We start from the raw sequence: 13,403 nt of genomic DNA, 5'->3' as shown, positions 1-13,403 counted from the left end.
CTGACTTTTCTGGAAGGTGTAGAAACCCTGGATATAACTCGGACATGAACGTTTTACGATTATAATGTGTTCGATGAAAATAGAGTTTTCAAAAACACTTACTTTTGCGAATTTATTCCATCAAACGTCCTGATCATCCGTTCATTGAATTCCTCTTCAAACCGTTTCTTCTGAGATTTTGTCCTTTTACGGGGAAACAAAAAGTTCCAGGAAGAAAATATGCTCTGTGACAATGAGGCCTTTAATGAAAATGTAGTCAACGGGCAACTTAGCATGAATATTTATCTGATAAAAGTGGAGCTTATACCGTTCCGATCTCCTCTGGAAATGATACTGCCCCTTCGGCACGTCCTTAAAACAACGCAAGAGAGGGACAGGATAGGTTGGCATCAACAAATGTACCGCTCATCATAATAGCATTAGTTTAGAATGAGGGGGGGGATACAAATAAAAAATACACACAGAGGTGCTAATCTTGCCATTCTCATTTGTCATGCTGTCTCTGTGGTGCAGGTTAGCAAACGGCTTGGCTGCTCCCCACGACTCCAGGTAGCGGGTCATCCTGACTGAGGCTCTCATTTTAGCTCCATCCAGAGTGTGTCTGGGCCGATAATAATGCTGCGGGCTCCGACGCTCCACCTGAACATACATGGAAGTAATGGGATTTTAAAGCATTTTCTCGACCGCCTCGCATTACGTTCGTTTAGTGGAAGTCCTGTACCTTTGGGTTGATAACAAGATAAGTGACGACACCATGTTCCTTTAGGTAAGGGTCTCTCTCCTGTCCATCTCCATCCTCAACCTTATAAGCACCATTAAGGTGCTCCAGCGTCACTGACGTGATGTGAACGCGCCTAGCAATGAATTGACGAGTCATTTATTGATTGGTAATATTTAATAATAGTAGGGATATTGCAATTTGACCTAATAGACGAATCAAACTGTAAAGCCATCAGTTTATGAAACATTTACCACAGCAAGGTTTCATTTTTTTTACTCACCCTGGTACACCTCCTGCCTCCATATAATTGGCCAGTGTAACGTCATGTGACCAAACATCATACTGCCATTTTTGAAGTCCAATAACGCCACACAGGACATTTCCTGAATGCACGCCCACACGCATGTTGATGTCGACACCTGTAGCATCTCGTACTTTTCTGTAACGCATCAGAAATTTGTATTTAATTAGGTGAATCAGAATCGATGCCTTCTTTCGCTGTTCAAAAATATTTTCCTCATAAACACATTTCTTTAACAAAAATGTAGAAAACACAACTTACCACGCACATGTGCACACAAAAGGAGAAATCTACATATAAGTAGTAAAAAGCTAATTTATACATACTCAATAAAATGCAATGAGTTTTCCGAATAGTTTATATTTTATTGTGTCTATAAAAGTTAAAGTCTTATAGTTCATTTTGCTACCGGGTGTGTAATAACATGAACTAAAGCAAAAATCAAAAAATAATTTAAAATACGCCTTTATAATACAGCTACAACAATATCAGTTGCCGCGCAAGTTCCCATCGCTGGGAAACAAAACTGCTACTGCTGGACGTTTAAAACTCCTGCAATATGGCAAGTATGTCCAGAGACGAGCCTTTACAACCATCATCAGCTGAAAACGCAAAGACCTCGTACAGTCTCGCTATTTTGGTGCAGCCAAAATAGCGAGATATATGAGGAAGGTGAACAGGAAAAGGCCAAGCATACCAATAACCCCTGATGCTAACTGTGGTAGCGCTGTAACCTTGCTGAAACCTCAAAAACTTTGAAAGAATAAAAGGTAGACAAACAGAAAAAAGAGAGAGAATAAACAAGGTGGTAAATGTTATTGTTGTATATCTGCCACTTACTTGATGGCTTCACACATGTCCAGACCCATTTTCACACAGTTTTTAGCGTGGTTTGGCAAAGACTCCGGGAGGCCAGAGACACAGTAGTAACAGTCGCCAAGAATTTTGATGCGCATACATTCATTTTCCTGCACATAGAAACACACAGAAAACTTACTGAAAGACCTTCCAAGTGGCCTTTTAAATGTAATCTCACCAAATCACCTTTCAATGACATTTCTGAACTCATCACATTTTGTTCACCGTTAAGTACACGATAGTCTTATTAACCACAGCAAATTGAATCACTAGGTGTAACTTTATATGAAATAATACCCAGGGTAACTGTACAAAACATTTGGATATGTGAGAGCAGGTTAATAGACGTATAATTTGTGAGTTTGAATATGAGCTTTGTTATTTAGCATGCAGCAAAGCTCCCCAGTCAGTGATGGCTAAGACCAATAAAAATATTGACCAGGATCTAAGAAAGGCTTTTTACCTTTGCAATTTGATCAAATTTGCCAAACAGCTCATTCAGCATGTGCACCAGTTCTCCCGGTGAGCAGTCACTGGCCAGGCGTGTGAATCCAACTATATCTGCATAAAGGATGCTAAAACGGCAAAAGAAATAACTCATTTTAGTCCATTTATGTTTCCCAGGGGGCAACGTTGTTTTTGTCATGAGCTAATCCCCATGGCCAAACACTGTCACAACAACTATTTAATCTTCTACAGATTTCTTCTGTTTTTCCCTTATTGAGACAATTAAATGTTTCTGATCAAGCTAATGCCAATAATAGGCTAATATAATCTAAGTAAATAAAAAAAAAGAAAAACCTATATTTAGTCAGGTTATCTTTGTATGATAAAACTTGCTTGATCATTTGAAACATACTATCAAAAAAATCCCAAAAAAGCACTTTTTTTTGACAGCACCATACAAATAATAAGAACATCTACATGCCTGACGTTGGTGTGCCTCTGGACGTAGAGGTTGTGAAAGTTGTTTGTATTCTCAATCTGGCCAAAGTTCGGTCCCTTCAGCCTCTGAATGATCTCAGCTTTCATTACACGAGCAATGTGAGCTGGCAGTAGAGACAAAAGAAGACGTTCCTGAAGAGAGTAACACAAAGAAATACACAGAATGCACGAGTGTTATTATAAAGTCAAAACAAAAACTAATGGAAACATACTATTACGACCACTGGCATGACAAACACCTACTTCAGCATTACAAATTTCTTTCTCTGTTTTGACTGAACTAACAAGAACTTCAGAAAACTCCTGCTTTTCGCCGGCTCCTTTCAAAGACTCTTCTGGACATGGAAGATTTGTAAAGCAAAGCTGAAAGGCATCAAAGCCCTGACTGATGTTAATCTTTCCTCTGCACTATTTATAAGGCTCTGGTGGTTGTACGAGTCGTGGCTGCTGGCAAACGTTGCAGAGGGTTTCGGGTTTATGAGGAATTCACACAACGTTGCCTGGAATTTTCAGACAAAATGTATGCACTTACTATACTGCAATGCACTTTGGTTAAAAGCCTCCTGTAAACAGAATATATTATGAGTGCAGCAAGCGCTTAAAAAAAAAAAAAAAAAAAAAAAAACTGCCTCTACACAAATACTACCATCTGTCATAAACAAAGCTGCGGCCAGCACTCCAGGGCCACTGCAAAATGCTTCAGCTATGGCCGTCGTGCCCAAAGTCGGTCTTCAAAGGGCTGGTGTCCCGCATATTTCAGTACTTTTCCTGGTTCAGCACAGCTAAATGATGGAACAACAACAGGCCTCTGCAGAACTCTGACATGCTGATTCCTCACTAATCAAGAAGCATTAATTACCTGTTGTCTTTTTTCAAACTCCAGTTTAATAGGGGACTTGATGCAGTTGCAGGTGTCCTGGTAGGTCTGCTTCAGCGCCAACTCCATCAGATGCTTGTGGTACGCCCCAGCCATGTTCCCACAAACAAAAATAATAACATTGGCTAAAATCTGAGGAGATATGCAGGCAGAAAGACAAAAGCTAAATATCAATTTCACAAAACCATGCTTAATTCAAAAAGTCTGGCGTTACAAAATTGTGGAAAACTGAAAGTTTTGGATTTGTTGAAAAAGTTATAGTTCATTTTTAAATATGGATAAATGCACTGATAAGGACAAACAATAAGGCTTAACATGAGCTGATATAATATAAACCACAGTCAAATAACTTGGATGTTCTTCTGGGGTGAGGGGATGAAGAAAAGAAATTGGGCCTGGGCATGTCCAGAATTATAATCACTGGACACAAATAAGCTGGAGGTAGTGCTGGAGATCAGGCAAAACCAACAAAACCAAGATGGAGTCATTGCTGAGGGTGAAGAGGGAACAAGTGGATGTGGAGATTAACAATCCACAGTCTGACAGCTTCAGAGTTAAGAGTTCTCTGCTGGGGAAAAACAAGAAAAAAAAGAAATTAAAAAAGGAAAAAAAAAATCACAATTCATTATGAAATAGGTGTATTACTTCTTGTACACCAATTACAAGAAGTAGTACAATTGTATGGCTACGTTGCACGCGATAGATTGGAAATAAATTATATTTTCATCTCGGTTGACATTAAATAATCCTCTCATAAAACCAACTTAAAAACACCTGTAATAATCTCTTCAAGAAGAGAATTTGGATGTATTTAAGATTTAATGCAATATTTTATTACACCTTGTATTAAAATCAAACAAATAAAAGCAAAAGAACAATGCTGAAGAGAATGTGGTCACATTAATGTCAATCACATTAATGTCCTTTTGTCACGTGATAAATGACCCAATTGTCACTGACAAGCTGTTTATCATGAACAAAAACAAAAAAAGAAAACGAACAAATAAAAACTGCAAATTTTGGCATTTCATTTTACAGAAGCTCAACTCTGGGAAGAAGGGCAACTTCTCAATTCCTGAAGATAGTTAATGTCATTAGAGAAAGTGATTAGGACGCCTCTTTTTGAAGGTCTGCTGGCCATATTTGATTGGAAAGAGACTCCGAACTCACTAAAGGGACTACATTAAAAGCATTTGCCTTACAAAATTCTTCCGATTTTCCTTTTCTTCCAGATCTAAATATTTCAAATCATTACACAAACTAACATTAGAATGATGCACTGAGTAAAAAAAGAGGAGAATGGGGGATTTTATTATTTTTTTTACGTTTTAAATGATTTTCCTAATAAAGGGGGGAAAAAACAACTATGCAAACGAATCTGGCTCTATGGTGTGGGATGACATCCTTTGAAACAAGAAATGCACCGTTTTGGAAGGTGCACAGCCTGTTACATTCTGTGTAAAGCTAACACAATATTGGGGGGAAAAAAAAGAAAAAACAACTAAATTGAAATGTGATGATGGTACTCTGATGGTTTTGTGATTGATTTACTGATTCAGAATCTAGACACCTTGCTATAAATAATGAGACAATGAATTCTGCTCTCTAGCAGACAAAAAAGAAGAGCAGAGCAACCAGTTATTAGGTATGGATTGTGGATTATTAATTTTGTCACATAGGGCCTGGTTGGTTCAGTGAGTGTTTTTCCCTCAACATGAAATCCTAATTTAAAACTCCTTTTTTGTATGTTCTCTGGTTATCTTAGTCTAATGTTAAAATTTGTTTGATGGTTAACTAGACCTTTCCTTTTAGATACCAGCTTTTTTTTGCAGCTGATTATGTATGTTGTAGGGTTGTGTTGGCTGATGCAACTGTGCAATATTGCATGGACATCGGGGGCAGTTCCCCTGGATTGGCAGACTGGGGTGGTGGTCCCCCTGTTCAAAAAGGGGGACCAGAGGGTGGGCTCCAATTACAGGGGGGTCACACTCTTAAGCCTCCCTGGTAAGGTCTATTCAGGGGTCCTGGAGAGGAGGGTCCGTCGGATAGTTGGACCTCGGATTCAGGAAGAGCAGTGTGGTTTTCGTCCTGGTCGTGGAACACTGGACCAGCTCTACACCCTCAGCAGGGTCCGGAGGGTTCTGGGAGGTAGCCCAACCAGTCTACATGTGTTTTGTGGACTTGGAGAAGGAGTTCGACCGTATCCCTAGGGGGACTTATGGGGAGTTCTCCGGGAGTATGGGGTACCGGGCCTTTTGATACGGGCTGTCAGGTGTCCCTGTATGACCGGTGTCAGAGTCTGGTCCGCATTGCCGGCAGTAAGTCGGGCTCCGCCAAGGCTGCCCTTTGTCACCGATTCTGTTCATTACTTTCATGGACAGAATTTCTAGGCGCAGCCAAGGTGTTGAGGGGATCCGTTTTGGTGGCCTTAGGATCGCATCTCTGCTTTTTGCGGATGATGTGGTCCTGTTGGCTTCATCAGATCGTAATCTGCAGTTCTCACTGGAGCGGTTCGCGGCCGGGATGAGGCTCAGTGCCTCCAAATCCGAGGCCATGGTCTTGAACCGGAAAAGGGTAGAGTGCCTTTTCCGGGTCAGGGGGGTCGTCCTGCCTCAAGTGGAGGAGTTTAAGTATCTGGGGATCTTGTTCAAGAATGAGGGAAGACGGGAGCAGGAGATCGAGAGGCCAATTGGGGCAGCGACTGCCGTAAAATGGGCGTTGTACCGGTCCGTCGTGGTGAAGAGAGAGCTGAGTCAAAAAGCGAAGCTCTCGATTTACCAGTCGATCTATGTTCCTACCTCATCTATGGTCATGAGCTTTGGGTCATGACCGAAAGAACGAGATCACGGATGCAAGCGGCCGAAATGGGTTTCCTCCGCAGGGTGGCTGGGCTCTCCCTTAGAGATAGGGTGAGAAGCTCGGTCATCCGGGAGGGACTCAAAGTAGAGCCGCTGCTCCTCCACATCGAGGGGAGCCAGTTGAAGTGGCTCGGGCATCTGGCAAGGATGCCTCCTGGACGCCTTCCTGGTGAGGTGTTCCGGGCATGTCCCACCGGGAGGAGGCCTCGGGGAAGACCCAGGACAAGCTGGAGGGACTATGTCTCTCGGCTGGCCTGGGAACGCCTTGGGGTTCCCCCGGAGGAGCTGGGGAGTGGCTGGGGAGAGGGAAGTCTGGGCCTCCCTTCTGAAGCTGCTGCCCCCGCGACCCGACACTGGATAAGCGGAACAAAATGGATGGATGGATGGATTATGTAAAAATTCCAAAAGAAATCTATCCTGGTTGTACATACAAAATGTGAGGCGTCTTAATATGTGGAACAAAGAATGAACAATTTAAGAAATAAAATCCAATACATGTGAAATCAGATTACTAAATCTTTAATTAGAAAAAAATAAAGACCAATATGTGAGTGTGACACCAATAATTAAAACATGTTCAGTTGCCACAAAATCACAGTAGAAGATGCGCAACTTGGAAAGAGTTTAATGTAAACTTTCAGTACATTATTATGAATAATGATGGAGGTTTAGTCATGCTGTTATGTATTATATTACTGTAATTATATTACTGTAATGCAAGTTGTGCTTTAGATTTAACATTGTTAGCACTTAGTGTCTTATCATATCTTCAGATCTGCTGTTGGGAAAAGTGATCAGTATAATAGTGTTTCAACCTTAATGGCTCCTGGTCAGTAGAGAATCGGGCTGGATCATGAAAAGCAGCTTCCCATGATACACAGACAGGATTCTTATTGTACTTAATTCATTTCTTCCCTAAAACCTCAACATTTAGGGATCAATCAAACCATCCATCCACTGCAGATTGAGTTAATCTCTCAGCAGTACAATGGCCGCATCAAAAGGTTAGAAATTAGGAAAAATCTGTAGGAACAGAACATCTCTGGCTTAAATTATTGATGTACCATTCTGTCTCTGTATAGCAATATTTGAATGAACTGTACGCCACTATTTTCCACCAAGTCAAGAGACCCGGCATCCATAATGACCTGGCAACCTCACAAACATCCTATTGCAACATCACCCAACACCAAGCAAGAGAGATCCCTCCAGGGCTGCAGCACGCAGGGTAAGTACCTGCCTGCCGCAGTCGCAGGAACTCAGAAGGATTGAGGAAACAAGGGCACATCACCATCCCGCCTGGTGAGCACGCACCAGGCAGTTAGGAACGTCATGTACTGGATGACTGAGAATCATCACTCTATAGCAGTGGTTCTTAACCTGGGTTTGATCGAACCCCGGGGGTTCGGTGAGTCGGTCTCAGGGGTTCGGCGGAGCCTCTGCCGCGGAGGTAAAGACACACTTGTGTAAAGTCGTGATGACGCGCCCCGCTTTGCCATCACTTGCTGCAGAGGATCATGTTACATTGCTTAGCCAATCAGTGCTGCGGAGGAGCACTGATTGAAGGAGTTCCACTCTCAGCATGGATTTGAATTTTTGTCTTTAATTACTTCAGCAAAGTTCACAGTTTTTACCAAATTCTATAGTCTAAATCTGCTCCTTAGTCGCATCTTTTCGGGGTTGGTACTGCCTCTAGTGGTGTGGGGATGGTTACACAGCTAATATAATTACATTACTAAATCAGAATAGAGGGGGAGGGAGGGTTGGGATAAGAAGAGTTGGGTGAATGCGCATATGCAACTGGGGGGTTCGGTACCTCAAAAAAGGTTAAGAACCACTGCTTTATAGGTTACTATTATAATGAACTTCAAACACATTTCATCAACTGCTTGCTTCTGAAGCACAGAATATGAGAGAACAAACTCCAGCTGGGCATGCAACCCAGGCTTCTACAATCAGAACTTTGCACACACCACAAATGGGATTCGTATACGACAAAACGCACAGAAAGATTTTAAAACGCTCAGATTTGAAATACATTCAGCAAAACACACGAAGGAGTTGGCGCATCACGTCGCTCACGGATCGCTGTGTTCTGCATTCACTTTAAAGACATGATCTGAAAGACACTCATTAAAGCAATGGTTTAATATGGCAATCATTGCAAGTAAAACTAATTTTTATTCACACATGCTCTGTAACAGGTAAAACATAAAATATTCAATAGCCTTTAACACAAAAGTGTCTGTCAGATACAGTTTAAACGGTAAACGTAATGAATTATTGATGATTTTGCTGCTCAGTGATGAACACGATATGCAAATGAAACATTTTTTTGTTCAACAACAGGAGTTTATGACACTAAAAGAAAAATTCAATGAACTTTAATACCAGCAGCAACCATACTAGAAATATTAGGAAGTCTTTTACACCACTTTGTTTTAATCAGTTTGAATAAAATTCTGATTTTGTTATCATATACAGTACACTCTGTCTGTGTCTATATATTTGCCTCAGCCTCTCTTCTGAAGAACAAAACTGAACGGTGATGTTTTAAATTAGTCTGGGTCAGAATTCAGTTCAGCAGTCAAAATGATCAAAGCTCTAGTCCTTCATAAGGTCTTCCAAAGTTGTTCTACGAGCTTTTCCTGTTTTGTCATCAATTACGAGCAATGGCCATGCCTGGCCGTAAGAGCGTATCATACAGTAAACCCTTAAAAATGAGGAAAGTGAACAAGAGCAGAACACAAGCATAACAACATTTATTAGATGATTACCTGAAAGTCATGTCCATAAGTAACCGGATAAAATAAAATCCACAAAGACCCGAGGGACCTTCAGCTCTACAAGTAAATGTTAACCAGGGTTCTGGTAAACAAAGTGGTGTAAAACATTCTACTCAAAATTGATTCTTTCTTAAGCTGTCTGTTGTGAATAAACAACACTCAGTTTGTAGAAAACATTGCATTTAGCGCTCGTGTGCAGAATGTATCAAGAGTTTATTTCCCTCCCCATCATCTAGCCACAAGCAGCACAATAATAGAATGACCACTGAAGTGATTATTTTGATTTGAGATCAAATCTATATTTTTAAAAGGGGATCACATGAACATAATTAAAGAAATACTAAATGAATAAACAGTGCTTCACATCATAAATGAATCAGTTGTACATTTAAGTTTCAGGCACAAGGACTTAACTGAGAGACATTCACCTCTGTATTAAATCCCCTGGTTCATCAAGTCTCCAATTAGTTTGAGTGTAAAGTTTAATGGAGCTGACAAAGAGAAAATGTCAGCATGATTTTTTTTTTTACCTAATAGGTCTTTGGAAGTTTATTTGCAGACTAATACAACATTTAAAATGTGGACATTTAATTAAAAACTTCTAGTGTATAAATTTTGAAATTTTACAAAATTGATTTTATTGTTTTATCCCAGAGACAAAAAAACACAACAACCCAACACATCAGACAGTTAAATTATCTGCACCTCCAAACTATCCACAAAGCAGCAGCAAAATAAAAAAATATGTGCAATTAAAAAATCCCTAATCATTCACTCATTTCAGTCACCACAAATTTTAGCGTACACACACAAAAAAAAAACAGAAAAAAAAAAACACATCCATCGCTTTACACATCCATCGTTGCTTCCATCGCTTTAGTGATCTACTTATCTGGGAATCTGGTTTTACACTATTTCTTTGACTCAAATCCTAGATTTATCCACACACCTTCAGTTCCTGTGTTTCATAGAAATGTAATTCACAGAAAATTATAACGTCTTTGTTCTACGTTAGTAAGCTTAAATTACTTGAGATGTGGTACGGACTGCCCTGACAAATCCTTTCCTTGTCTGATCATTTTCCACTATCCACCAGCACATCCATAAGCTTCCCGAATATCAAACACATGAGAAGCAATACTGCGTGGAAGAAGTCGACCTTTAAATTGAGCTAAAAAAGTAGACTTTTTTTTTTTTCTGTTACCTACCATGCTAAATTTAGCTTAAAGCAGAGGTTCCCAAACTGTGGGGTGCACCCCCTAGGGGGGGTGCCATGCCATTGCAGGGGGGAGGGGGGACGTGGGAAGCGGTAAAGATGAATGAAAAACAAACAAAAAGAAAACAACAATAAAACAATGAACGCTGTGCGCGCTGTGGAAGGGGGGGGGGGGGGGTTGAGTTTGACACACATCGTATAACAGGAAGTCTGTCCCCCCCCACCCCACCACACCCCCCACCACTTACAAACATTGTTCAGCAAGAGTCTAACTCTCCTGATTTGTAATCCATAGGGGGGGCCCAGAAAATGTTTGGAAACCACTGGCTTAAAGGTCACGGTAACCAGTGACCTTGGTAACTCTTTATTTGAAGGGGTGTGCATAAGACTGACATGACACTGTCATAAACATGTCATAACATCTGTCATGAACATAAAGGAGTCTTTATGAATGTTTATGACAGTTGTCATGACGTGTCATTTGTTAAATAATGACACTTTTAATGCAAAGTTGCATTAAAAGTCCATTAAAACTGCCAACTTTGCATGATTTTGTAAATTGTGATAATTTAATGCAAAGTTGGCATTTATAATGGACTTTCAATGCCACTTTTAGAGCAACTTTGCATTAAAAGTGTCATTATTTACAAATGACACTTCATGACAACTGGCATAAACATTCATAAAGACTCCTTCATGTTCCTGACAGGTGTTATGTCATGTTTATGACAGTGTTATGTCAGTCTTATGCACACACCTTCAAATAAAGTGTTACCAATGTCACATACCCTTGTTAAAATATAAGCCACAGATGTGCAACAAATTGTAAAATAGAAATACAAATTTTGTGACCTGGATCAAGAGACTAAAACTCACATATTTTAATCTATGCACAATTGTAATGAGTTAGGTTTTGGTTTGTATTATGCCCAGTGAGAGGTGTAAAGGTTACTGTATTTCTGCAGAAAATATCCAGTGTTATGCAAAAGTACCAAATAAATATCACACTATTTTATACTTCAACATATTTGACACAGTATCTAGAATACCACTTTATTTTCTCAGATTATATATCAAGTACGGATCTTTAGCAATTCACAAAGTAGACCAAGAACAGTTTTTAGCATCTTGCCAAAATACTATTTCATTTTGCTAAATTAAAAGAAGTCCTATAAAATTATTATCCTAATCGCCATGTTAAGCTGCATAGTTGCAGATGGAGGCGTTTACACTGACAGGCAATGATTATTTATTTCAACCCATGTGGTCATGCTTGTTTTACTACAGCTATTCAATACATTAATCCAAAAATGTATACATTTTATTGCTACTTCTTCTATTAGACCAGTTATATTAGCTTATTAAATGGAAACTTCTGTGTTCTGTTAATAAATACCTGGTGGTGAGCAGCTCACCTGCCAAACTACTGCCTCCATGTGATCAGCTGTTGTGGACAAGCAGACGCTCAGCACAATGGTGTGAGAGGCGGAGGTCAGGACGCTGGCGATGATGGCTTCCCGCATGGAGAACGGCAGCATGGTGTAAACCACAAACACAATGAACAGGAAGAAGGATACCTGCAGAGAGAAAGAAAAAAAAGACATGCTTATATCACCTGAGAGCAGTGGAAATAAAATAGAAAAGAGGAAAATAAGAGACTGCTAAAGTAGAAAATAAAAAAATGTGGACAACATTCTAAAAAGTATGCGCTATTCATAAAAACAAAAGTAGTACCATAATGATTCAGGGATATGAATATATAAATATGTAGAAAGGAGGCATTCTGCACCTGTAATGTAACACTTTCTACTACAGGGTTAAAGTTGCGGTGCTGCATGACAAGAAAGAGGCCAGTGTTCTCACAGGCTGCAGCTTGTCATCTCTTAACCTTTCATGGCTTATTTGCCAGGCCAGTGGGAAAGCAGCAATGCAAAGTGGGGGTCAGTGACATGCAGAGAATTCAGCAAAAGAAGAAAAGCACTGAGGAGAGAGGTTGAGAAAGCACCTAAAGGGGACTAACATGGTCTCTTAAATTTGAAACAGCAAAAACTGGAAATAAGGATGATTGCATAATTAACCAAAATACATATTTAAGTATGCTTACAGCTTTGAAGGGCGTAACATATTCTCAGAAAGTGCATGCAGTCATAGTCTGCTGCTGTTGATTATTTGTTTAAATAGGCGATACCTATTTGTTTAAATAGGTATCACCTATTTGTTTAAATAGGTGATACCTAACAAAAACACTCAGACTAGTCATGCCAAGTCAAACAGAATCCAAAGAATCGACAACTAGTCCAAAAAAACAAACAAAAACTGAGAAATCATGCTTAAACCTGAAGAGGAGGCTAAATAACCACAGCTTGCAGAGGAGTAAGAATACTAACAATTATATCAACAGAATATAATTGTTGATATTTGTCTGTCTAAGGTGGACAGACAAAAACCATTACTATAATGAGAGGAGCAGTAATGCATTTCCCTCTTTGAAAGTCAACTTTCTTTTTGTTAAATAACTGCACAAAACTGTTTTACTAGCACATCTTTCCGGACAGTAATCAATCACACAATTACAAAAATAGGGAGAGCAATTTTAAGATCACCACAACAAATGTGAACTGCTTTTATGTTAGCCAGATGACTAACAGTAAATGCACAATGACTCTGGTCAAACATAGACAATGTTTATACCTAAAGCAAGTTAGGTTTTTCAAAAGCTAAAGCTCAGGCACGTAATGCAATACTCATGTAATGCAGTGGTGCACTTGGAAGAACTGATTGAAAAATACTAAGGTATCTAAAGATAAAATAAGGTTACTATAACACAATGCAAAAAAAAAA

The 13,403-nt window shown here is 39.7% G+C and overlaps 1 protein-coding gene across 1 annotated transcript in view; it reads right to left on the bottom strand.

The window, feature by feature from the left end:
• Positions 1-13,403, bottom strand: part of adcy2a (adenylate cyclase 2a) — a 39,381-nt gene that overhangs the window by 16,233 nt on the left and 9,745 nt on the right. Inside the window, exons 3-12 of the mRNA XM_008432170.2 lie at positions 11,978-12,139; positions 3,685-3,834; positions 2,809-2,957; positions 2,344-2,455; positions 1,863-1,990; positions 1,002-1,160; positions 722-854; positions 463-639; positions 308-351; positions 103-183 (exon numbers count right to left, since the gene is read on the bottom strand). Coding sequence (XP_008430392.1) covers positions 103-183; positions 308-351; positions 463-639; positions 722-854; positions 1,002-1,160; positions 1,863-1,990; positions 2,344-2,455; positions 2,809-2,957; positions 3,685-3,834; positions 11,978-12,139 — 1,295 coding nt within the window. The remainder of the gene's footprint in view (positions 1-102; positions 184-307; positions 352-462; positions 640-721; positions 855-1,001; positions 1,161-1,862; positions 1,991-2,343; positions 2,456-2,808; positions 2,958-3,684; positions 3,835-11,977; positions 12,140-13,403) is intronic.

The sequence above is a fragment of the Poecilia reticulata genome, linkage group LG16 (assembly GCF_000633615.1).
Source record: "Poecilia reticulata strain Guanapo linkage group LG16, Guppy_female_1.0+MT, whole genome shotgun sequence".
Lineage (NCBI taxonomy): Eukaryota > Metazoa > Chordata > Actinopteri > Cyprinodontiformes > Poeciliidae > Poecilia > Poecilia reticulata.
Note: the sequence above shows the minus strand (reverse complement) of the source record. Positions and strands in the feature narration are given on the sequence as shown.